At 43.9% G+C, this 25,962-nt stretch overlaps 1 protein-coding gene across 1 annotated transcript; it reads left to right on the forward strand.

Moving 5' to 3' along the window:
- Positions 1–2,388: 2,388 nt before the first annotated feature.
- NYX (nyctalopin) lies at positions 2,389–8,163 on the forward strand. The gene is made up of 2 exons (XM_009998073.1): positions 2,389–2,410; positions 6,767–8,163. Exons 1-2 carry the CDS (start codon positions 2,389–2,391, stop codon positions 8,161–8,163), a joined length of 1,419 nt encoding a protein of 472 aa, XP_009996375.1.
- The last annotated feature ends 17,799 nt before the right edge of the window (positions 8,164–25,962 follow it).

Genomic DNA, 25,962 nt, shown 5'->3' on the forward strand with positions numbered 1-25,962 from the left:
GCCCCACCCCACCCACCACTGTACCTAGTGGAGGTTCCCAGTGACCTCCTTAGGAGATGTGCTTTGGCTTGCCCCTCTGGGGCAGGTGGCTCTGTGTATCACAAAGCACCTTCCAGGGCTCAGTGGTCTTTCATGTCCCATTGCTATTAGTCCCTTAGTGTGCATGTGGAAGAGCAGAGAGGCACGGGAGAGCCCCAGAATCTCCAGAAACCTGGTGCCTTGGTGCAGACCAGCCCCTTATAATTTCTGATGGGAGATTTATTACTGCTTTGCAAACCAAGAGGCAGGTCTAGTCCCTAAGGAGCTGCTGACTGATCACATACCACTATATCACTCCTAGTCCCATGTACCCTCCTTGCCCACTGCCTCAACCCTTTGTCTACAGCTTGTGTGCACCTGCTGAAGGGCCAGTGATCTACTTTCTGCTATCAGACATTTTGTGGTTTACTGTTATTGCCATGAGAACCGGGATCTTCAAAGGAAACAGCATCTGCCCCAGCGCTGGTGAGCACCCAGCTGGTGCCTCTTCTGTCCCCACAAGTTCTCCAGCAGCTTCAGCTCTGTGGTGGAGGCTGCAAAGCCCCTGTGCATGACATTCTAAGTCTCTTTCCTCCTCTGTGCAAAACAGTGTGGTGCCAAGTGCAGAAGTACAAAGCCAGGGCTGGGGGGGAGGGGCTGTTGATAAAAAAACATTGTGGAGAAAGGTATCCCTCAGGTAAAATCCATGCTATATGGGTTACCCCCTTCCCTCCAGCCTCCCTCCCAGCACCAGCCTGCTTACATGCTGTTTAGACAGGCACAAATTTCATGGGGTGCCAGCCAGATGCCTTAAGATTGAGGGAAAGCCAAAACAAAGTCAACCTGATGTAGCTGGGTGGTTTAATTAGCAGGAAGAGCTGAGCAGCAGCAGGCTGGTTCCCAGCTGAGTCTTTCCTGCTGTATCACACATACATTTATCAGGTATTCTGTTTCCTGGAAAAAAAACACAAACCAAAAACAAAAAATCATAAGAATTCACTTCTTAAAGAGTAGAGATATTTTTCCTTCTGATGTGGTGAATGCAATTACCTAAGGCAGGGCAGTATGAGATAACTCACTTATTCAGCTCCCATTCTCCAAAGAAACCATCATCATTCTGTCAGAAAAGGCTTTAAAAAACAATTTGCATCCTCAGTGCTAAAACATTGCCACATAAAAAACCTGTCCTTAAGATTTCCACTTACCAGCTGCAGCATCACAAGCAAAACACAGGCAGGGCAGGTTCATTATTATCAAGGCCATATACACTATGCAAGCTCCCTGTGTTTGCTGACCCTTCTCCCAGTGCTGTTGGCCTCTCCTTGTCCTTCAGGAGGAATTCCCTGCCAAGAGAGCACACCAGCATCCTTTGAGAAGCGTGTGAGGCACCCTGGGACTGGGAAAGTGTGCATGGGGCAAGAGAACCCAAGCTTTGTCGGTTTGGAGAGCTCAACAAACAGAAACCATAAGCCTGTGCTTGCCCCCAAATCTAATCACAATTAAGCTGCACCCTCCACTCCTACTTCCTCTGCCATTATATAATGGGAAGTGGAGTAATGGCTTTCAGCAATGCTGTTTGGATTGGCAGTGGTCCAGTTCTGGACTCGATATTTTTTATTTGTTTGGGGTTTTTTAAATATTTTTTTTAATGATGGGGGGAGAGTAGGTTGCCGGAGAGGAGAAAGCATCAGTTTGGTTTGTCTGCAATCCCTGTTCTGCTTTGGGAGCTTTAGAGGACAGACACGTTCTTCCATCTCCGCTAATCCTGCTCTGCTACAGAGGATTTTCCTGCCATTAAATGATAGCTTGTGAGAAAAAAATGCCAACTTTTCGGAGACTGACTCGTATGGCTCATGGCAGCCTCATGAGCAGGAGGGAGGACACAGCCTCTGCCTGGCTAGGTAAGCCATGGATCTAGATTATTTCCATTGGGAATTTTATTTTTGACTGTTTGATGCTGAGCTGGTTATGTGTCTCTGTGCCAGCACCTGTTTCCTGGAGAGACGGCCAGTCTCTTACTGTTGGTGATCTTTTCCCACCTCAGATGGTAAGAACCTGCCCTTGGCACGGCTGGTGGGAAGGATGCGGATGAAGCCGTGAAAAGGAGTATCACATAAACTGAAGCATTCCCTGAGGAGGTCGGTGCTGGAAAAAGGATACTCACCAGGAAGGTGCTGGGCACTTCACTTGGAGAGTGTGTGGGAGAAGAGCTTTTTCCTTCATTTTCCTTTCTAAACATACAGCTTATTGTGGGAAAATGATGCAGGGAAATCACTGAGGATGAAACCTGTCTCTGCTCTTCCTCTGTGCTTTTAGATACCTCAGGTTCGCTTGCCAGACCTGAAATGCCACTAGTGAATAGTCAAGGTGATGTTTGCTATCATTTTAAATGGTGAGTATACTCTTACTCTGCATTACCAAGTAGTGGGTTAGGCAGATCGTTCAGAGACGTGTAGGTTAAATACTCAGTTATTGCAATAATTGTCTCTTTACCCTTCTAAAAATGCTGCAAGCATTTCTTTGGTCTCTCACTCTTCCTTTTAAATACTGAATTACTGTTATATTTAAAAGAGCAAAAGAGATCATGCGAGAGTGGTATTTCATTTATTCCTTAAGTGCGCAAATATTTTTGTCCTTACTGCTGTGTTTCATCCTTTTTCTTAAACACACATCTCATTTGAGCCACTTCTGTGTCAATGAGTTGGAGGTGTCTTCCAGCTGCTGCCCTGTCTGCTGCCACAGTGTTAAAAGCAAAGAACATCCTTTTTGGGGAAGGAGTAAGGAAGGAGAGGTGGGAGTGTTTCATGCTATCTTGGTCATACGAGATCTGACCAACAAAGATCTGATCTCCTGTGCTCTGAGCAGCACCTCTCCTGAGGGCTTGGTGAGGTTCAGATGGAGGATAATTTTCTAGCTTCTGTTGCAAGAGAAAGGGAGAATTGCCACAAAGACTGTGGTGCTTAGGGGCCCTTCTGAGCTCCTGTTGCCAGGGGATTGTTTTCTAGGTCGTTGGTCCTCAAGTGTTTATTTTCCATGTTGTGCTCAATGCAGTGAGATACACTTCTAAACAGAAAAGTGTGCTGTGAAATGCCATTAGCAGAAGAACCAGAATTGGCACTAAAACCTCTTGTGCATAAGGAAAACAGGCTAGATATGGCTTGGGTACAGACACTTACTCTATCAAATGATTAGAGAACAAGCAGGGAGGGGAAGGAGGGGATTTAGTTATCAGCGTGCTCATCTGTACACAGTGTGCACAGCTGCTGGGGGAGCTCTGCTCTGAAGGCCAGAGATGGGACTGAGCTTGAGGAAGCTGTAGCTAAACATCGAGCTTGCATGGAAGAATCTAATATATAGGACAGCCTATACACATACACCCCTCTGGATGTCACCCTGAGCCCATGCAAGGCTGTCATTCCAGCAGAGACACTTGCATCCATCATTTCCAGACAGCCACCTACGATAAGACATTTGGGAACAGGCAAATCCTTAATCTGTCTGGCCCTTGGTTTATGTAACTGCCTAACAAAAACAACATATGCCCCGTGTTTGCAAGCAATAGCATGGACTGGTGCAAAGGATTGCAAAAGAGGCAGCCCCTGGGCATCCTGCACAAAGGAAGTGCCATCGGAAGCCTGCGTGTTGTCCCCTTCTTGTCCTTACTTAGGCTCCTCCAGTCCTGTTGTCTGCCCAGGGCACTGACTAGAGGGCACTTTCCTTTGGCCATGGTTGTTAGATAAGGGCTCCGGAAAAATGAGACGAGCATAAAGACAAGCAAACAAAGTGACGACCTGTCTAAAATCCTTTCCACCTCTCAAGAGTCCTTCACTATCATTTATCCTGGCAGTGATGCTGTTTTGCTGATTCTCTGTTTGCGATAGTGTGGCCAGGCTTGATGGGATTAAGAGGCCATGGCTAAAGTCCTTCTGGGCTCCTTCTACAAATCTAAATCCCCTTTCTACATGCATAGACTAGGTTGATTTGAAAAGGACCAGGCTGGGTGACTTCTGGGTTGATGTCTTCTTAGTGGGGACCTGCCCAGCAATTGGTTTTGCAAGGCTCCTGCTTGAAGAAGTTACAGGCAGCCTATCACAAATACAAGACTGTGTGTGTTGCCTTTAAAAAGGATGGAGAAAGGGAAGAGCAATTGCAGTTTGAACTGTAGTTGGGTCTGTTCACTAAAGCCTTAGAGGCTGCAAAAATAAAAGCTTGACACTTGCTGAAGCTGATGTTTCCTGACGTTATCACCTCACAAGTCTGTCTTAATAAAAATGTCCATTGGGAATACAGTGTTAGTGGGCAGTCACTGTGCTGCAAACTGGTGGAGAGAGGCAGCCCTGGCTGCTGGGAGCTTCTCTTTCCAGTCAGCAGCAGTGTGGGGAAAAGCCTGTTCCTTGTCTCTTGGGGCCAGGCACATGCACAGCAGCAGCAACATGATCCCAGCAATGCTGTAGTAAAGGTGGCTGTTGGTAAAGCTGTTGTTATCTCACTTCTTGCTAAAAAAAAAGTATAAAAGGATTATGCTTCTATGGGAGCCAATAAACTGCAACAGAAAAACCAGCCAGTAGCAGCACCACTGCTTCCTGCTAGTGACCACATGGAGAGCTTGCTGGTGTGGCTGCTCATTTTGTTGAGTGGCAGGTAGGACGTGCCTGTGAGAGCAAATACAAAATGAGCTCTGCCTTCAGTTTGTTCTCTCTAATGGCTTGATTTCACAGGTGTCTTGCTGACTTGATTTTTTTTTCCTACAAGAATGCCTGTCCATGGAGGCTGATGTCTCCTTTTCCTTTCGTTCTTCTCTTGATTTCTTCCCAAGAGTTTCTCCTTCACTTCCTTGTTGTACATCCACCTGCTTGGGAATAACTTGGAAAGAAACCACAATAGCCACACACTTCCCATGTCAGGCTGATAAAAGGACAAAGAGGCTGCTCTCCTCAAAAACCAGGAGTGATGGTGACTGTCTTGAGAACTGACAAAACAGTAGAAATTGCTGGTATTGAAGTTTCATAGAATCATAGAATCATAGAATCATAGGGGCTGGAAGGGACCTCGAGAGATCATCTAGTCCAACCCCCCTGCCAGAGCAGGGTCACCTAGAGTACATCACACAGGAACTCATCCAGGTGGGTTTTGAATGTCTCCAGTGAAGGAGACTCCACAACCTCCCTGGGCAGTCTGTTCCAGTGCTCTGTCACTCTCACAGTAAAAAAATTTTTTCGGATATTCACCTTGAACCTCCTATGCTCCAATTTACACCCATTACCCCTTGTCCTATCACTGGTCATCACCGAGAAAAGCCTAACTCCGTCCCCCTGACACTCACCCCTTACATATTTGTAAACATTGATGAGGTCACCCCTCAGTCTCCTTTTCTCCAAGCTAAAGAGACCCAGCTCCCTCAGCCTTTCCTCATAAGGGAGATGTTCCACTCCCTTAATCATCTTCGTAGCTCTGCGCTGGACTCTTTCGAGCAGTTCCCTGTCCTTTTTGAACTGAGGGGCCCAGAACTGGACACAATACTCCAGATGTGGCCTCACCAATGCAGAATAGAGGGGGAGGAGAACCTCTCTTGACCTACTAACCACACCCTTTCTAATGCACCCCAGGATGCCATTGGCCTTCTTGGCCACAAGGGCACATTGCTGGCTCATGGTCATCCTCCTGTCTACCAGGACCCCCAGGTCTCTTTCACCTACACTACTCTCCAGCAGTTCAGCCCCCAACCTGTACTGGGACATGGTGTTGTTCTTCCCCAAATGTAAAACTCTGCACTTCCCCTTGTTGAATTTCATCATGTTTCTCCCCGCCCAACTCTCCAACCTATCTAAGTCTCTCTGAATGGCAGCACAGCCTTCTGGTGTGTCAGCCACTCCTCCCAGCTTAGTGTCATCAGCAAACTTGCTGAGGGTACATTCTATACCCTCATCCAGGTCGTTGATGAAGATGTTGAACAACACCGGTCCCAGCACCGACCCTTGAGAACTGACAAAACAGTAGAAATTGCTGGTATTGAAGTTTATCTCATCTGTGATGAGATAATGAGGAAAGCAGTTGAACAATATCCTGTAATCTGTTTTTCCTCATGCCGTTTTACCCACAAAACATAAGGGGAATGTGTTTTTAAACACTGTACTGCATCCTTAGCAGATGATAGTTCCCCTTGCAGTGCTGCACCAGCTCATGTCTCTGGCGCAGAAATGGCAGGTTAAGTGAATAAAGAGAAGAAAGAAGCAAAAAGCATGAATTTGATGTGCCTCAGACATGTAACTGACCTCACCTGCCCCCTGCCAGACTAGCATATAGTACACCCTGCTCTAAAAAAAAAACAGAAATACTGCAACCCCTCCACAGCTGCTGGCCTTCAAAGCACCTCTTCTTGCCCTGTCCCCCATCCCCCCCTCACTGCCACCAAACCATGTCCCATCAACTGGCAGAGAGACCAGTCACAGAAACACTGAGCAATACTCAAGTCTAGGTGAGTCCCTATCTTGGGACATATATATATATATATATATATGCACACGCACACTTCTCAGAGTGTTTAAAAACCTCCTTTTTAGGAATCTTTCACAAGAGCTCCTCTGTGAGCTCTGGGGTACAAGGACTGGATGGCAATTACCCTGGCTAGAAGGGAGGCAAAGACAGCAAAACTTGTTTTCCCCGTTGTGACTCATACATCTGCTAATAACGCACCCTGTCCTTCTCTCCTCCCGTCCCTCTGTGGGGATGGTGCCTTCCTCTCTGCCAGTGATCTTCTGGGCCCCCCGTGCCCACGCGGGGTGGGCCTGCGTGCGGTCCTGCCCTGCCGGCTGCGTCTGCACCCAGGAGCGGAGCTGCGCCGTCCTCTGCGACCGCGCCGGCCTGGGCCAGGTCCCCGGCCAGTTCCCGTGCGAAGCCTCTTCCATCAACCTGGACAAAAACAGCATCAAGTTCCTCTCTGAGAGGGCCTTTGGGACCTTGCCTTCCCTGAAGTCCCTGTCGCTCAACCACAACAACATCTCCTTCATCACCCCGGGGGCGTTCAAGGGGCTGCCCAGCCTGACCGAGCTGAGGATGGCTCACAACGAGTACATCCGCTACCTCCACACACGGACTTTCACTGCCCTGCGGCGCCTGGTCAAGCTGGACCTGGCAGACTGCAACCTTTTCAACATCCCAGACAGGATCTTCGTGGAGCTGCCTGCTCTGCAGGAGCTCTTCTGCTTCCAGAATAACTTCCGGAGGATCCCAGGTGCTATCAGGGGCATGGAGAACCTGACCCACGTTTACCTGGAGAGGAACAGGATTGAAGCAGTAGCCTATAACTCCCTGCAGGGCCTGACCAGACTGAAGTACCTGAACCTGCAGGACAACAGGATAAATGTCATTCACGAACGAGCTTTTCAGGGCTGCCAGAAGATGGAGTACCTGTATCTGAATGACAACTGGCTCAGCGAGCTTCCGGAAAACTCCTTCAATGGTCTGAGGTGCCTGAAGATGCTCAACCTCGGAGGGAATTCCCTCAGGAATGTTTCCAACACCTGGTTCAGGGACCTGGGGGAGCTGGAGGTTCTCTACCTGGATCGCAACAGGATCAACTACATTGAGGAAGGGGCTTTTGAAAACCTCACCAGTCTGGTTGCGTTGCACTTGAACAGCAACAACCTGACCACCCTGCCCTTCTCTGTCTTCGAGCCCGTGTACTTCCTGGGGCGGCTGTACCTGTTCCGCAACCCCTGGGACTGTGACTGCCGCATCGAGTGGCTGAAGGAGTGGATGGAGAACTACAGGCTCGTCAGGGATATTCCCTGTGCCTCCCCCTCCTCTGTAGCCGGGATTGACCTGATGGACGTTCTCTACGAGAGATCACCAGAAGGTTACTGTCTGGACCCAGTAGAGCTCAATGTCACGTCTGAAGGGCCAACCCCAAGTGAAGAGCCTTGGTCTACCACAGAGAGCAAGTTCAACAGCCTTATATCTAAACTCTTGCTCCAGATGGGCCTTCCTGAAGAGGTGACAAACACCACTGAAGTCTCCAGTAATGCCACACAGCTGTATGGACTGGTTGATGGTGTTTCTTCTGGGGTGGGAGAAGACAGTATTGAAGCTGCTTCCTCTTCTTACCTCCCAATACTTTTTACGGTGGTTGTTTTGCAGATTAACTAGTCCAAGGACTGCATGGAGTGTGGGTCCTGACTGTTTAGTTCCTGTACCTTCCTAGTCATTAAGGAAAATTTTGTACTGTGGGCCTCAAATAAATATCTGGCTCCAAACTCTTCTGGGCAGGTTGTTTGGATCTGGCTCCATATTCCCCTGGGAGCTGGTGGGATTCAGTTCAAGGCCAGGTCCCACACTGGGTGACAAACCTGTCCTGTGGGGTCTCAGAGCCTCCCAGGCACTCACAGAGCTGTGTGATAAAGTGGGCAATGAAAGAGCAACTGTGAGGCTGAGTTTTGCTTAGGGATGTGCAATGTCCCCAGCTGGGAGCAAAGGGGTCTGTAGGGGTGGTGTTGTGGTGCTGTTTATTCCCTTGGTCCAACTCAGCTGACCCAAACATGGATGCTATGAGAGCAAGACATACAAGGCAGCAAACTGGGCCCTCTCTTCATATTGTGATAGACACCCACCCCCATGTCGGGTGCTGCTGAAGGCTGGAGAGCTATTCCTGATTTCCACCAGTGTGTGTGGGGAAGCAGGTCCACCCTAGTGAGTATCCAGGGATGCGGGGTCCAGGGATGCAGCGTCCAGGGTTGCAGCACTAGTCCTCATGAGCAGGAGAACAGCACCTGGGCAAGCCACCCACCCCAGCTGGGTCTGGGCTGGGCACAGTGCTGTGGCTATGACCACAGACAGGATATTGATCCTTTCTCCCTCTACTGTCCTGGCACAGGTGCAGGAGAACCAGATAGACCCATGTTTGTCAAAACATTCTTCTCTGAGGAAAAGATATTTAAACTTCACGGCTTGCTTATTAATGTTGTTTTAACGTGGTTTTATTTTTTTTAAAGAATATATTGTTTCAATGAACATATTGGTTTTATTTGTAGATTATCTCATGGCATGACAGCAGGCCAGAATATGGTGACAACAAATGCAACCAGGACCTGCTAGATATTTTGTATTTCCACTACTACTGAGTATCGCATAGCGTGTCATATTATGCTGTACTGACCAACTCTGTTCTTTTCTATGGCATCTTACATGTTTTACCTTTGAAATCTTCAATGAAAGCTGCTGATATTATCAGAAATAATTACCATCATTTATGTATCAGAGCACATGAATAAATAATTTGATATTTTGCTCACAAAAATAAATTACTGGTCAAAACTCATATTGGTGTTGACATTGGTGTTGAAGTACTGTGGGGGGTTTTTTGAGTCTACTCAAATGGGTGCACATGAATGTCCTTTTTATGGTCTAGAGCAAATGGCAAGCTATGTATTGCAGCATAGACACTTTAACTTAGAACATGACTGGGCTTACTTTTGTGTTGAGTAGCAATGCTTTACAAAATAAGTGACTATTCAGAAATACACCTCTGATATTTTAACTATATTACATCATTATACATGGTTTGTGATGCATGATGTACATGTTCATATAAAATGATACACCATATACAATCCTTTATTACTGCTAAATTGTCAGGAAATAGGAATTAAAATAGGATTAAAAAAAACCTTTCAAACGTTTTCCTAAATCTTACTCCCCCCAGGCACTGCCTTTTCATGAGCAATTCAGCACACATGTGAACTCCACCCCTTCCCTGGCTGGCTCCCCATGGGTGCTGGAGCAGCAGCTTTGCTACGGTGCTGCTTCAGTATGGACAACTGAGCTAAACACAACTGCGAGCAGCTGTCCTTGCCTCTGCCCCTTCCCCCAGTCACTTACACCATGGGTACCCAAAAATGCATGCTAAGGACAAGTCAGCTGAAGACAGACTTTGGGCATAGCACAGCTGGAATATTTCTTACCTCTGTGATTGTCTGGGAGAACTGGGGAAATGAATTCACTCTTTCAAAAAGGGCTCAGAGCTTCAGCAGAAGTGCCTGATCACACTGGACAGGCTAGGCCAGCTGGGAGCAAGGGTTAATGTCCTTGGCCTCAAGCAGGACTGACATCCCACCACATCTCTGGACAATCCCATGGACGGTCCCACAGCCAGTAGGGTAAACAGCTCCAGAGAAAGCCAACACCAGCTCAGGTGCAAAATGACTGTACACGCCTGAGCTACCTGAACCGGGGAAACTGCTCTTTTGCCTGCACATTTTGCCAGCAGAAAGGCAGCCTCTCCAGCAGCAGCAAGACACCTGCCTTGGGGAAATCTCCAGGCTGCAGCACTCTGTCCCCAAAAGATCTACTGCTTTCTAAATAACAGCAGTGATTTCTAGAGGAAAGCTGAGTGCAGGGAAATCCAGACCCTCCCTGTTGCGATGGCTCCTCAGCTATCCCTAGCTGGACTGCAGGTTTTTCCCCAGGCAAGAAAGATGCCAGATGGTTTGATAAATGCATATTTGACCTGTTCCATGAACTAAATTCAATGAGTTTGGATTTTCAGGCTATTTATGAGTCCATTAATCTTCTTAAGTGCTCACTTCATCTGCATATGGATGTTTTTCAAACCTAGTCCAGCCCAGGGCTACAGAGCTTTATTCTGTTAAAGATGCCTTTACAGGAGTAGTATTTCATCCTGTCGGGGAAGGTTTATCAATAGGCTTGGCACAGACAGTAGGACATTGAGCACAAATGGTTGTATTTCACTGCCTATGAAGTACAGATGCCTCATAAATAAATTGTTTTTATAAGCCACATTTTCATTTTTTGCACTGAAATACATTAGAGCTGACAATTGTCTTGCTTTCAAGTTAATTGGTGCTTAAAAGGTGCTTCTGTTTTATCTGCAAGAACGACAGATCTGAATGTGGAGCATCCTAAAATGCAGGTGTTAGCAGAGGTTGTGCTGTCAGGTGACAGACCAGGGAACTGTACATCACACTGTATTGTGTGATAATGGAGCCGGTGATTTTGGGCGTCAGTTATTTGAATATCTCCTGTAGTCAAATACCCTAATGGCTTGTCCCAGAAAGGTGTGGCTGCCTAGAAAGTAGGTGGCTGGCATCATGCTGCACATAATGGTCTTCCTTTCAGTAATAGGGACAGACTTCATGTTCTTCTGCTCTGAAATAATTCAGACATTCAAAACCCACCTGGACACATTTCTGTGCGATGTGCTCTGGGTGACCCTGCTCTGGCAGGGGGGGGTTGGACTGGGTGATCTTTTGAGGTCCCTTCCAGCCCCTGAGATTCTGTGATTCTGTGATCCTGCTCTCCCCTCTGAGCTGAGAGATCAGCAGTGTGTGTTTCCAGCAGTACAGAACATCTGGCACATGAGTGCTCTGAGTTGCTCAGGAGCAGCCTGTGACTCTGTGCCCTGCTCTGGCTTTGCTGCTGTCCTCGTAACTCTGCTCAGCTTGGGCACCATCTTTTGCATGTGCTGACCTGGAAGAGCAGCAGCCTTCTGGGAGGGGCAGTGAAATGTGGTTGTTCAAAAGCCTTGACAGAACTTCCGTTACTGAGAAAGCTCAGGTTAGACTTGAAGTGCTCTTTTCACTCTTTGATGATCCTTGTTTCTGAGGTCTTAGCAAAGTTCCCTGATTACATAGGTGATGCCAATTCATAACTTTTTTTTTTTTTTTTTTTTTTCTTAGTCTTCAATCTCTTGGTTAGAAAACAAATTAAATTAGGGATCTGCCTTTTTTCTTGGACTAGACTCCTGCTGCAAAACTGCTTCAGCTGGTAAACCTGCTGCTGTTCATTACAGGTGCCCAGCTTAGAGTCGCTGCACAGATCAGTGCTGTTTTGTGACTGAGACACCTCCAAAGGTGTCACAGGGCTGCAGGTCAAGCCCTGAGATGCCAGTCTCAATTGATGCTGGCTTCCAGACGTCCATGTCACCATGCCATGAGCTGAGGTACTCACAAAGACTGCTCTTCCCTAGAAGGGTGTAGTGCTGTGGGGTCTGTCCTGGGGCAGGAGAGCAGCAGAAGGGAGAAATAATGAGTACAAGGAGGATTTACTTCATCACTGCTCAGGGCTGCATCCTCTGCAGTGGACCCTACAGCTACTCCCACAGGAGCACATGGACATAAAAGTGGAATGATGCCACTGCACTCACATCCTTCAGCATCCTGCTCTCTGTGCACTGGTGAGAGCAAGCCCCAAGTGGTCTGACAGTGGTGGGGTGAACGTTTCATAGGAATTCATGTGGATGTCCTTCAGCTGACGTGATTTGAGTCCATGCATGGGGAAGGATGCTCTTGCCTGTGACATACTCTTTCATTGTGACAAAAATCAGGTGACAAAATCATTGCTCTGCACAGACTTGGCACCCCTGTCCCAGGTCAGGCAGAAGCTGGGGTAGGAGCTGGCAGGAAACATTAAAGAAATATATATATATATTTTAAATTTATTTTTTTTTTTGACTGTTTTGTTGGTTTTCATTGTATTGGCTGCCTGTAATCTGGAAAGCACAAGAAATAGACTAATTACAAGTACTTTCAGCTAAGTCCCAACTGGGAGGGTGATGTGGACACTCTTCAGTCCTGCCCTCAGTGTGAGGTGCTGGGGATTTATTTGAAGCAATGCAAAGGGATGGTCATGAGCTGCCTGGTGTTAGGATATTTCCCCTGACTTAAGGGGTATATCAGATCTACATATTTCCCTCTTCAGAGAGCCAGGGTGCCCAGACCGAAGTATTGGAGGACCTGGGAGAATGCAATTTGTTTTAATGCATGGTACCTGTGAACACAGTGTTCTTCACTGGTGCAGCTGTATTCTGTGCTCTATGACCATTGCTATTATATTGGAATGGAGAAGTGGTAAAAGTAAACAGAAGGAAGAAATGACCTCATTTTGGATATAATCTCTTGGTCTGAGACTTCTGCCCCTGTGCTGCATTCATAGGGGTCGTACTCAGTATTTAAGACCTATAGGAATATCAGCTTTTTGTAGGAACCCCCTCTAAATGTCTGATTTTTATAGAGTCACAGTTTGTTGCACAAATGCCAACAGTATTGATCCTTCCTTTTCTCCCACCAGAATCTGACAGAGACCCACGGAGTTTGAAGAATCTCCTGCAGTGACCTCCAAAACAGTTTTAAAAGAGCTTTATGGAAAATGTTAACTATGGAATAAATAAAAACACATAGGGTTTTTTTAAAGCATAACAAAATAATCTTAATACTGAAAATGTGCAAGGTCTACAAAGCAATTGTGTCAAGGGACACTACCAAACGGTCAGCTGTTGGACAAGCTTTAGATTTTACATGCTGACCAATAGGTCAAAACCAGAAAGGCACAAGATCACCCCCAAAAGGTCTCTTTGCCTTGGGGTAAAGCTGGACTTTTGAAGTCTAATATAAAGATGAACAAAAATATGTAAAATAGATGCTTCTGGGTTGAATAGATCTTGCCCAAAGCTTGATTTTGTTGACCTTGTGGTTAGTTGAACCAGTCTGATCTTGTGCTCTGTGGTTAGTTTTAGTCTTCAATACAAAAAAGTTCATTACTTCTGCAGTTTTTCTAGCCTTTGACCTTTACCACATCCTTTGATTTTTATTATACTTCCCTCTTCTCCCTTTTAAGGACTGATTTAGAGTTAATTCTTTACTTACAGAGCATAAATCTTCTTTATAAACCTTCCCAAGGTATTTTAAAAAGACCTAAAACTTCTGTTAGCTTTACTGTACTCAGCTGTACCATGGCTTACTTTATGTGCACACTCTATTGAATTGCTATTTGGATTAACAGCTATTTTCACTTTGTGCTTGTTCAGCATCTAAGACGGTGTTTTTGACCTGTGACTGGAGCTTCCTGATGTGGCTATAGGCTTGCAATGAGACAAGCTGAACATGCCCTTCTTCTGTCCCCCTATTTATTTCCCCACCCTCCCTTCCCCAATTGCAACTGCTTGTTCCCATTGCAAGCCAAAACTTGCTCATGCCCTTGTTGTGCTGCTGCAGCAGGGCTGGTCGTGCTTGAAACAGGATCACTGAAATGTCCCAGTTAAAAACCAACATCCACCCTCTCCCTCTTTTCTGGTGGTTCAGAGCCCAAGTATATTTCCTCAAAATTTTATCAGTCAGCTTGAGCATACGTGGATTAAATTTGGGATAGCAAGAAGAAAATGTAATTGCTAGCTCTGAAAGGGGGACAAGCTAAATTGGCAAGATCATACTCTGGTGGTGGTTTGCACCATAAGATTTACTTAGGCACGGATCTGCTGTGAAGGCACAGGGAGACACATTCTGTGTCCTCAGGCCCCAAAGCAACAATTACCTTTAAGAAACAGTTCAGCAAAATAGGCCCTACCCTGTTGTTTAAGACATGCTGTAAAAATGCTTTTATTCCAGGACCTTTGTAATTAACTGTTGGCATTAGCCAAGTGCCATACTTAGTGCAATCAGCTTTTTCTGAAGGTAACACCTTTGCAGCTTTTCTATCTCCTCACGCATCTCCCCTGAAAAAATACATGAGCAGCCTCTGAGTTGGTTACTTACATTCCTTAATCAAAATGATGAGCAACATCTAACATCTCAACAGATCTGACCACACAGTATTACAATGATTGCTGGGAGTCTTCTGGCTTCAGCTGGAACAGGATCAAGACTTGCCTTGCTCTACTAAGAAAGAAAGAGCGCAGTTCTGCACATGGAATGTGTCACGTGGGATCAGGCAATGCAGAGCTGTGGTTCTGTAGGGTCTTCAGGGAGCTTCAGTCCACCACAGCCCTCACCTGCAGGGCCCAAATGAAGCAGAGGGCTCAGGTGATGGTGCTGTTCTCCCTCTCCCTTGGGCTGGGACCAGCACTTGCACAGCTGTGTGACACCTGGGCTAGGAACCACTTGTCCCTGGGTTAGCTTTGGACAAAATTGGTTTCCTGAACTGGCTCTTGGGAAATGAGAACATGGGGAAAGGGCTGTTCCTGTCAGTAGCAATGGGGATGGATAGTACAGATCCATGCGGAGTATAGATCCATGAAGAGTACGGATCCATAGCACAATATGGATTTCAGCAGCCATGTGGACAGAAACCTCACACCTCTGAGAATCTTGTCTCTCAGCGTCGTGGTGAGTGCTGCACCAGGGGGCTGTTTGCTGGAGAGGGGTGAGCTGTATGTGAGCTGCTGTGGGGGCAGCAAACCATGGGGCTGGCAGGAGCTGGGCCGAGGCAGAGTGGAGCAGTCGGGGCTTCCCTCCACATCACTGTGTGCTGGCTCCTCTACCTTGCCTGGAGAGCTGCCTGGCCTCGCCCCTAATCTCTGCTCCTCCCAACACTCCTGGAATGCATCTAGCTCTGGTGTCTGCCCCAGACAGCAGCTGGGTAGCACACAAAGCAGCAAAGTATAGGCAGTGAGGTCTGGATCTGGCAGGTGTTTGCTCCAGCTCTGGATGGGTGAGATGGGATTATGCTGGGAAATCTGTAGGACATGCCTGTAGCTGGGAGGACATAGACTGTAGCCATTAATCTTTTGAATAATTGGTTTATTTTTTATTTCTATCTTGCTTAGAGTAAGAGCTGACTCACAGGCACAGGGATACTGGGGAACTGGGAGAAGATGTCTAGGGAGGCTTAGGCTTTGCGAGGGCAGACAACGGGACAAGCAAGATTTCTTTGCTGCTAGAATGAAGACACCAAGTGCCTGCTGGGGTGAGGGTCTGCTGGACTCACAGCAAACTGGAGCATATAGCCAGGTGCAAAAATATGCATAGCTCAGTGGGGCTTTACTTATAATCAGAGACTCATGGAATGCCAGGTTGGAAGAGACCTCAAGGACCACCTGGTCCAACCTTTCTAGGTACTTCTATAGTTTATATGAGATGGCTCAGCAGCCTGTCAAGCTGAGACTTGAAACTGTCCAATGTGGGGGAATCTACCACTTCCCTTGGGAGGCTACTCCAATGTTTGATTATTCTCATGTTGAAAAACTTACCCTTTGTGTCCAACCAGAATCTCCTCAGGAGCAACTGACGCCCATTACTCCTTGTCTTTTCCATGTGACTCCTTGTAAATAGGGAACCTCCATCTCCTTTGTAGCCACCCTTTAAGTACTGGAATGTGATGAAAGCAAAGCTGAGTGCATGGTGCCAGGAGCAGGCAAATAGGCAAATGTGATAAATCAATAACAAAGGAGAACTAGCTCTGTGCATATAAATTGGGATGGAGTTGGCAGTAGCAATTCCTTACCATGCTGAATGATTCTGTCTCAATGTGCTGTGACAGTAAGATATATTTCAGACACTATGTGGACATGCACTTTCTTGATCTATGAGACTGGCAAAGAATCAGAAGACAAAGTATAGAAATTAATGATCAACCTGCAATGAGACAAAGCTTGTTGTAAAGATCTGTCCTGAAACAGGTGATCGATTATTTTGGTAGGCAAAAATGTAGCATTGAAATTTGCAGATGCAGTATCTCTTTTGGGCCAGCAAAGCTTAAAGTAGGTTTTGATGAATTCCAAATTACTTGAAAGCCAAGTAATTTGGAGCAATGTGGTAGATAAAATAGATGTTGACATATGTAAGGACGCAATCTGAACTGCTCACAGGCTTGGCTGGGCTCTTGGGGAAAGAAATATCTGAGAACTGCTGAGGAGGATTGGCAGATCAACTGACATAAACCAAACAAAAAGCTGTAAGTAATAAAGACTGGGACAGGAGAAATGGCAAATGATAATGCCTTAGACTGCTATGCCTTTTAGTAGTACATGCTGATCTGGAGTATGTCCAGCTTCTATCTTGTCACCTCAGAAAAGACAGCAGATATGGTTTGGAGACAGACGTAAATGAGACAGGTCAGGGAACTAAGATTTCTTATTAGCCAGGACTGAAAAGACTGGCTTTGTTTAGAAGGAGAGACCTAGAAGGTTCAAAGTCTTGTTTAGATGGAGAGGCCTAGAAAGTGGCAAGTCTTCTGGGAGCTGTGAAGGTCCCTTTGTCTGCTGTGAAGGCGCCTGTGAGCGAGCCAGTTAACCAGTGCCTCCCAGGCACAGGTCACAGTCGGCGTGGGACACATGATCATGAACTTTAGAGACGAGCGATTCATTTCTCCTTGGTGCCACAGGGCACAACGCTCCTACCAGAGGATCCTCTGACCTTTGTGGATTTCCAGGCACTCCATATTCATTCTAATCTTATTGAGTGCAGATGGGAGTTTTGATCATTTACATCAATCTCAGTTCACCCACACACCTCATCTTCTCTAACAGATTTACTCTGTTCTCTCAGTTGTCTCTTACTTATTGGCTCCTGATTAAATGCAGGAAGGCAGAACATCAGCCCCTGTGATATTGTAACAGTATAACTCAGATTAAAGACATACAATTAAATATAACATTAATGAAAATTAATGTTATATAGAAACATAGAAATTTATGCTATGTATAATAATAGAAAATTATGTTATGCAATATTGATGCTACAGCTTTAGCAAGCTGAAAGTGATTCTTAGAAAAGAGAATGTGGACTTTGTAGGCTGGCCTTTAAAATTAAATGCTACTGGAACAGGCTAGTGGCCACCAATACAGCAAATACTCTGGACCAGATACAATGTTTCCAAAATGAAGTCAGATTAAGTTAAATCTGTAAAGTCTTACAGCAATAAACCCATCATTTTTATGTGACTTCACATGCTTTCATGCTGCAATCCAGTAAGAGGCCTCCAAGCTTTAAAAACAAGACTTAAATATTTAAACGTTTGAACTTTAAGATTCAAATAAAAAGTTTCAAAAGTTTGGCACTTCTGGCAACATATGGCAACAAATAAAAACCACCATGTAGCCTTCAAGTATATAAGCTATGGAAAAGGCCTTCTTGAGAGGTAAGTATTTTTCATTACATCACTAACATGGGACAGTGTTTGTCAAAAAGAGTTTGGAAAACAGTGACAAAATATCCAGGAGGCAGATGCAGGGACTGCAGGAGAAGCAGTGATACTAGTGTCACACTAGAGAAGACGGGACAGTTTAAAAAGCAATGTCCCAGGCCCTCAAAATGGAAATAAAACACAAATAGCTTTGAGAAACAGCTATAAATTTACCTCCACCTCACCGACTGTGAGGTCCCAAATTTTAAGCTTCCTTGGCACAATGCAGCCCTGCTGGTGAGCATCTAACCCAAACCAAGAAAACTCTCCTCCCTTCTTCCAGCCCTGGGAATTTCTCATCTCACACTTTTCAGTCAATGAAAGATCTTATATACAATGCTGCCTGTGCAGATTAGTATTAAAAGGGCTAGTTAGTGTTTAATAACCCTGATTTAAGTAATTATATCTCATGGTGGAAACCTGCCTGTCTTTTAGGCAGAGAGCAGACACCACACCTGAACCTACAGCACCTACTGAAATTCAGATTTGAATCCCTAGTGTTACTCTGACAGGGTTAAAGCTCTGATGAACGCCCAAGCTATTTTACATGGATGCTGTAGACACTGCTCAGGGACTGGGGGCTGTTCAGCCTCACCGTCACCTCAGAGGAGTTGTTAATACCCATATATTCTGGTATCACCTTGCAGCCTTACCTATCTATGCTTAACACTCTGAAACGTGTGTCAGGTCCCTTTTGACACAGCTTATAACCTAAATGGATAGCAAGTGACAGTGCAGGAAAGGACATGCAGGGAGAAGTGACTTACCTTGTCTTGCACAGCAGATGATTCCTTCAGTCAAGCAGAGCTCTCAACTTCCCAAATCTGCAGCTATTTCTGAGCCTTTGGCTATTTATTTTTGCTGGAGGCAACTTAGCTTTTTCTTTGTTCATTCAATCCTACTGTTTTATTCCTATTGACAGGTACCTCATAAATCCAAATCAGATTGGGTATGAGCCCTTGAAGAGCATGTTGATTACTTAAGTGAGGTTCAGGGATTTTCAAGCGACAAGAATCAAAAAATCTGACATTGAAGTTTGAGTTCAGAATGCCTTGCTCTGTGAATTGAATTTGGTAATTTACAGTCACATTGCTCCTGATCTCTGGTATCCAGAAAGACATTCAATTTTATTTAGTAAAGTTTTCTGTTGCATTTTAAGTTCCAGGCTTTTGTTGTTGTCCTAGACTGTGGCTGATGCTCTTGAAGTTCTCTGCCTTAGCAGGCTTGCATTTGGTTTCTCTGGGGGACTCTGCTCACAGGCACAGGGGTTTCTCCAAAGATTTCCCCAGTAAATACAAACTTCTCTGCACAGTGACTCTTGAGATGTGTCTGTCTGCCACAAAGCCAGGCTCTCCTTCAGGAGACAACAAACACCATTTACTGAGCTCTGACCCCGAGTCCGTAGAATACAGTCCTACATCCCATTCTGAGCAGTAGTGCTACCCTCCCTCTGTACATGACTGCACACAACCAAGAACAGAGTTTGTGAAGCTTGGGTAGAGAGGATCTTACTGCTGCGTGGATCCTAAAAGGTCATTTCTAGTATGGGACTTGACATGTGAACCCCACACATCACTAGAGCCAACACAGCAACAGCTGGGACAGAGAGCAGGAATGAGATGGTAGATAGCAACATGCCCCGTGATCTCCCTCTTTTAAGCTAGTTGTTTCAATAATGAACATTATTAAAATGAATTTTGTTATTAATAATGAAAATGAATAAGATAAATGTTAAAATATATTAATGAATATGCATGGTTAGATCAAAAGTTGTAGCTTCCTTATATCACTGGGAGCCTTTCATTGGCTTCAATGGATTAATATCACACTGAAGGAGCACTCTGAATCACACAGCCAGAGGGAAAGCACCAAGCCCAGCAACGCATACCAGAAAGCTGAAGCTTCTTCTTTTCTACCTGAAGTCTTGCTAATTTAAAATCACAGACTGTAACAAGGCAATTTTGGCAGAGTGGAACCCTCAAACTGCCAGCACCGAAACCCTTTGGAGACAAACCCTGGCAGAGGCAGCTGCTCAAGCTGCTAAGAGGTATTTTCTTGGAAGCAGGATCCCTCTCCTCTGCCTTTCCTAACACTTGGGAAATGTCTCAAAGGCTGTACTTATTTTGATAAGTGAAAAATATGTTACTTTAAGAAGTCATAATGATTAGCTAACTTGTGAGTTTTTGAGACAAATCTGCTTTTTATACGTTACAGAGTTTATTTGTATTTGTTTTTATAACACTAAATAATAATAAAAAAAGAAGTTTTGAAAGCTTTCATTATAAACAGAAAATAACCTTGTGGAATGTATCTCCTTTCACCTGCTGGGTAACTTAATAAATCTTTCTGGTTTATTATACAATAAACTTTACAGGGTTATGGTTTTGACAAAGAGATGTTGCTTTTCTCATATCCATCCTAGTAAACACAAATTAGTGTAAGGCAGAGTAAGAAGATGCTTAGATATTTAAATTGCTGAATTTAGTGAAAAAGGACTGAGTTTAAAGAAGTTAGTATCTGTGTAAGCCTGGGATGGGTTCTTCTTCAGCATTCAGTATTACGTGCTGTAACATTGTTGTAACCTGTAATCTTCACTGTTGATGAAAATAGTCTACAAAACTATTAATCAGTCTCTTCCCATCTCCACATTAATAAGATTAATCTTCAAAGACCTTTTGTCAAAAGGATACTAGTAGAGAAAATAAGACATGCTTGCTAACTGATAGGAGAACACGCCTCAAAATCAAGTTTTCAAGTGTGATGCCACTTAGTCTGTCTCCCGCCCAGTTACACACAGATGGACCTGAGTATAAGACTATTCTGTTTTGCATCTATTTCAATTTATTTTCATACATTCAATGAATTAGTCCCACAGCAGATTTGGGCATCAGTTGACCTCATGGGGTTCTCCCTACTCTGCTGCATCTCTCCTTTAAAACCTGATCATGTTTTTGATATATTCCCTAGTTTGTTAACTGTGACATTTGGCACAGTCTGCATGTTATCCCTGCTTTTTGCAGGACTTCCCCACCACCATGCCCATTTTGTGAAAAACAGTGAAGGTGAAGACTTAATCTGGGTGGCCAGCAATGGAGAAAGCCAGACTCTTGTTTCAGCTCCCAGATGAGTTACAAGAAATTCCTCCCTTCCCCTTGGGTACTTCCTTTATGCAGACAGAAAAATTAGCTATGGCTACTGATAAAGGAAAAAATTGCAATTAGTTTGATAATACCCAACAGTCACTGTTTTAAGGATGCAGCGTGGAATGTGCCATGTTCAGTTATCTTCCACAACACTTAACCAGGCTAAAGTTCCATATTAATGATGAGAACATATGGTAGAGATGTGGCCAAATTTAATTTGCTTTTTACTGACCTTCCCATGGCCCTTGCTAAGGAGAGAGACAGCAGAATGCACGGACATGAATATAACCCCCCCCCCTTCCTTTTTTCTCAGAAAGGTTAAGACTACACTTTCTAACTGTCTAAAATGTTAACTGAGCTTACAGCTGTGGGAAACATATTTCTGAGGTAAGAATGAATTATTTATGTAATGTACAGGTCTGGGAAAGAGGCTTTAAAACTTCTGTACTTGCTTCAGTCCAGGAGGAAGCTGGACTGACCTTGCTTTTACTCCAGCTTTGTCACAGGCTTGGAGCAGAAGACTGCTAAAAATCATCTAAGGGGAACAAAGTAAAAATGAGTGTAGTAGCACTAACTGTGTGGAAAAAAACCCACGATAAACATTTAAATGTTGGAACTGGCTTTGTATTTTTTAGGTAGCATTAGAAAAAATCCAGTCTTAAGCTTGTGCACTCACCCTCATGGTCTGCACCAAGGCACAACCATTCAGGGGAAGTTACTTCTGCCCTGCTTGTCTATGATACCTTTCCTGTTGTGCAGATATTTTAATTTATATGACTATTTGACATCATGTGCAGCAGTCTCCTTGGTAAGAGCTACAGATATGTCTTTGCTCATTAAAAGTAGTGAAGAAACTAGGTGGAGAGACAGGCTTATTAAGAAAATGAATATACTTTACAAAAAGAAAGCGGACTTTTTGTAGTGTCAGATTTAGCTCATACTTCATCAATGTAGCTGGTAAAAACACATGATTCTTGCTCAAGTTAGTCGAGAAATACTTTTCCTGCAGTTTTTACCAATCCTCTTCTACCAAGTATTTTAAAACCTGAAATTGAGTTTGAACAGACTTCATCATAGATGTTAAGAACTAATTGCAGAGGAAGAGAACGGGACTAGAATTGTTTGCATCTAGTATTTCAATATAGACTTGCAAAAAACAACGTGAACTTTGGCAGCATTTCCAAGTATTTGTTTAAATAACAGCATTTTGAAATAATTTCCTTAGAGAAAAAAATAAAAAATTGAACAAATACTGAAGTTAGTCTGTGCATTAAATTTTCCTAATGGCTCTAGGATCCAGTTCTTAAAGTACACTCTCCTGTTCAGTGCTGCTCAGGCTGTAAGGTCTCATCTTCTATGTTGTCCTTTCAAAATCAACCAAATAATCTTGCTAATGAAGTTTCTAAAGTAGGTAAGGATATTTTCCCTTACAGGCTAGTGGCACAGCATCTTTCTTGACCAATGCTAAAAGACACGGACGAATTCAGTTTTGGTGATGAGATTAAAAAGAAGTCCCTCTGATTTTGAATAGTTGCATGTGGCTGGGATTGTCTAAACTAGGTTACCATTTCCATGTAATAATCTTACCACTCTGAGACACTGAATAACCTAGTTGTACTTTTATTAAGTAAATGGAAGCAGAGGTTAATGAACATTTATTGTACCAACTTAACACCTTGAAATCACAGGCATCAGTCAGACTGAGAGACAGCATACTGATAAGATCAAGTTTTCTTTACAAATTTATGAGCCCCTGTACAAAAATAAAGTATAAAAGGGGCAAACAGAAATATTTGTTTCTTCCCAATCCCAGGGCTGCTTCCAAGGTCACGTTCAGCATAAATTTAGAGAAGTCCAAGAGGTGCTCTAAATTATGCAGTGATATTTACAGTACTAGGAGGACATTTCTCCAGTTGGGAGGTTGAAAAACAATATTAAAAAAATCATAACATTAATTCTGCACCTGCACACATCTTCCCTATGCAAGCGAAGCTTCCAGCTGAATTTATGGCAGCCTTTTTGCCCTCTAAGTACCACACAAATAACAGAGATGCATCAGAAGGGTTTGGGCAGGGCAGGAGGCGGGGGACGTGTGGACTGGGCAGACTGAGGAGTCCTGGGCTTGGTCTGTGCTTCCTCTGACTGTGCTGAAACCAGTTCAAGGAGATCACTGGGCTGCAAGGTTCAGCTGTAGTTAAATCCTAGGGGGTGTTCCAAGTAATTTTTTGCTACTGAAGGTTCCTACAAGGAAAACGGTCTGCTGTAAAGAGGAGGCAGGACAGTATGCTAACTGATGTACTTTACAATTTTTGTCTCTTGATAAAAGACTTTACAGTGAGAATAAAAGAAACAAAGCTCCCCAAGTTAGTCTTTCAACTGTGTAATATTAACCGAATGGTGTCTCCACTTAAGAGAAGAAAAGTGTATCAGTTACATTAAATCACTACTTATTATCATCTACATAAGGCAGAAGCACCTTTCCTTACAGGCTGGATATGTAGAAACTTCAAAAAATCCACATTAACAGAGTCAGAATTGTGTAGTCAAAACATTTATGGTGGATTATACTTGAATTATCAAAATTACCTGTTTAATGTCATAAACATTCAAGATGAAGAATATGTCACTGAAGTAAAATACCAATGCTTACCACAGAAGTTTGTATTTCTAACATTAGAAACACTCCACTGCTTGATTTTCAGTAGGTCTTCCCATCTTTGTGCTTTACTGGGAAAAGAGGTAGTTTTGAGAGTAAATGAACCTGTCAGTGCGATGGGCTCAGCTAGTGCCTAATGTGACCATTGCAACAGCTGATCTACAGGAACACCTGCTAAGGTTCATCCAGGACTAAAATGACACAGCACGGCTACTTGAAAAATTACCTCTTACTCACTACATAGTTCACACCTATCCCCTTTTATAGGGGCTAAATTCAGAACAGATAAGCAGCTACTGTTACTCCTATAGGTTCCCTCTTACTCAGTGGGTTGCCTTGCAAGGCCTGCACACCGAGTTTCTCATCGGTTAGTTTCCAGCACTCCACAAACTGCAAACTCAAGGTACTCGGTTACAGCACTTCTTCTGGGACGCTGTGGCGGAACCGGGATTTCAGCTGGTGCATAAATGCATCCAGCAGGTGGAGTACAGCGACGGATGGAGGTCCCTCCTGCATGGCAGGCTGCAAGCTGTCCTGGGAATGCTACACAAAATAAACATCTTGCCCGACCCAGCTGGATGGGATGCCTGGCTGGACTTAGGTTTTGCCTAAGGATTTTACAAGAAGAGAGATTTGAGCACCCAATCTGCAGTAGGAGTAGGCAGGAGAAAATGACCAACCTATGCACTTCATGGTAATCACCCCCATGATAAAGGTTCAACCATGAGAACCGTTGCTGATTACAAGTGCAGCGGTCCCAGACAACTGGAACAGCCTACAGATCAATTATGGGTGATAGTTCAATTTTGAGGATAAACCCTTTGAGAACACTGTATCACTTTAATATAAACACTAAACTTCATACTATACAACAGCACAGCCAAGCAAGCTTTGAAGATACATACTTTTAAGAAACACTGTAATTCTGACACCTAAAAAGAGGTGGCAATGCTTGCTTCTGTTAACCATTTTCAGAAAACAATGCAAACCATCTGGGCCAGCAAGGGCATGAAGAAGGAAGGGAAACAGAATACCAGGTCAGTATGTGGTAAAATTTTCTTACTTGGCTCTGCTCTAATTCTAAATTAGTTGACTTTGTGGTCTTTCAGGTGGAGCAGAGGCCCTGTAACTGACGACAGGCTGTGCCCCTACAAGGGCCTTCCCTTAACAGGCTTGAAGAAACCTTTTCTCACTGCACAAGGCTCTGATTTGTACTTGAAACTCCCTGCGATGAAATGAAGGAGCCAAAAGCATTTAGTTGTTGAACACATAAAAGGAAGTATATTTAAAATAAAAAAAAAATTGGTCAGACTGTAGAGTCAGTTACCATTTTTAAAGGAATTTACAGGGCTGTTGTAGATGAGTCTTTTGGAATAGTCAGTTTATCGCAACGCCTAAACTGGTTTCTTCATTGCACAGTATTTTCTTTTAAAATGTGTGCATTTTTAAACAATTACATACATATTAAAAATCAGCATTTCTTTGCTTAAACTTAATTAAAACGTTAATACTCTCAGACAACACAGATCTGAAATGGTGAAACCAGTAATTGCCCCCTCCCACCTTACAACAAATTAAATTGAGACAAAATTACAAACACATTTCACTACATGATTATTATTAATAAAAATCAGGTTTGTTTTTTTTTTCTTTTCTTTCTTTCTTTCTTTTTTTTTTTTTTTTTAATAAAGTTGCCCAAAATGCAAGGGATGTGCATAGGTTTACAACTTAGTCAGAATAATATTTTACTTTATTCCCTTGGGTACGTGTCCCCATGAACGGAATGTACTTTGCTGTAGATTACAGGTTTTATCAACACAGATACACCAACGGCATGAACGCTTGCGACTGTCCACATGCATTAAGAGTCAAGACCCAATTCCAAATTTCTAAAAGTTTTACAGAGTTCTTCAAAGAGACAGTATCACATTATCTGGATGTTACACAAAAGTACTTAAAAATGCTACCATAGGGAAAAAAAAAAAAAAGCACAAAAAAAGGCCTTTAAAATTTATGAATTTGTTTCGTAACCACTAGACTAATTACTTCAAATAAATAAAGGAAAGCAAAGTATTTCAATCCATAAAATCAGACTCTAAAAAGAATGTAGTGTTCCACCCCCAAGATAAGGTAACAGAATCATATTATTATTACTATTAAAATAGATTATAGAAAGCAGCATCTATTTTGTGCAGTTTTTAGGGGTCCTTGAAATAAAAAGCTATGATTTCCAAAAAT

This window comes from Chaetura pelagica, unplaced genomic scaffold (genome assembly GCF_000747805.2).
Source record: "Chaetura pelagica isolate M959 unplaced genomic scaffold, ChaPel_1.0 scaffold360, whole genome shotgun sequence".
NCBI lineage: Eukaryota > Metazoa > Chordata > Aves > Apodiformes > Apodidae > Chaetura > Chaetura pelagica.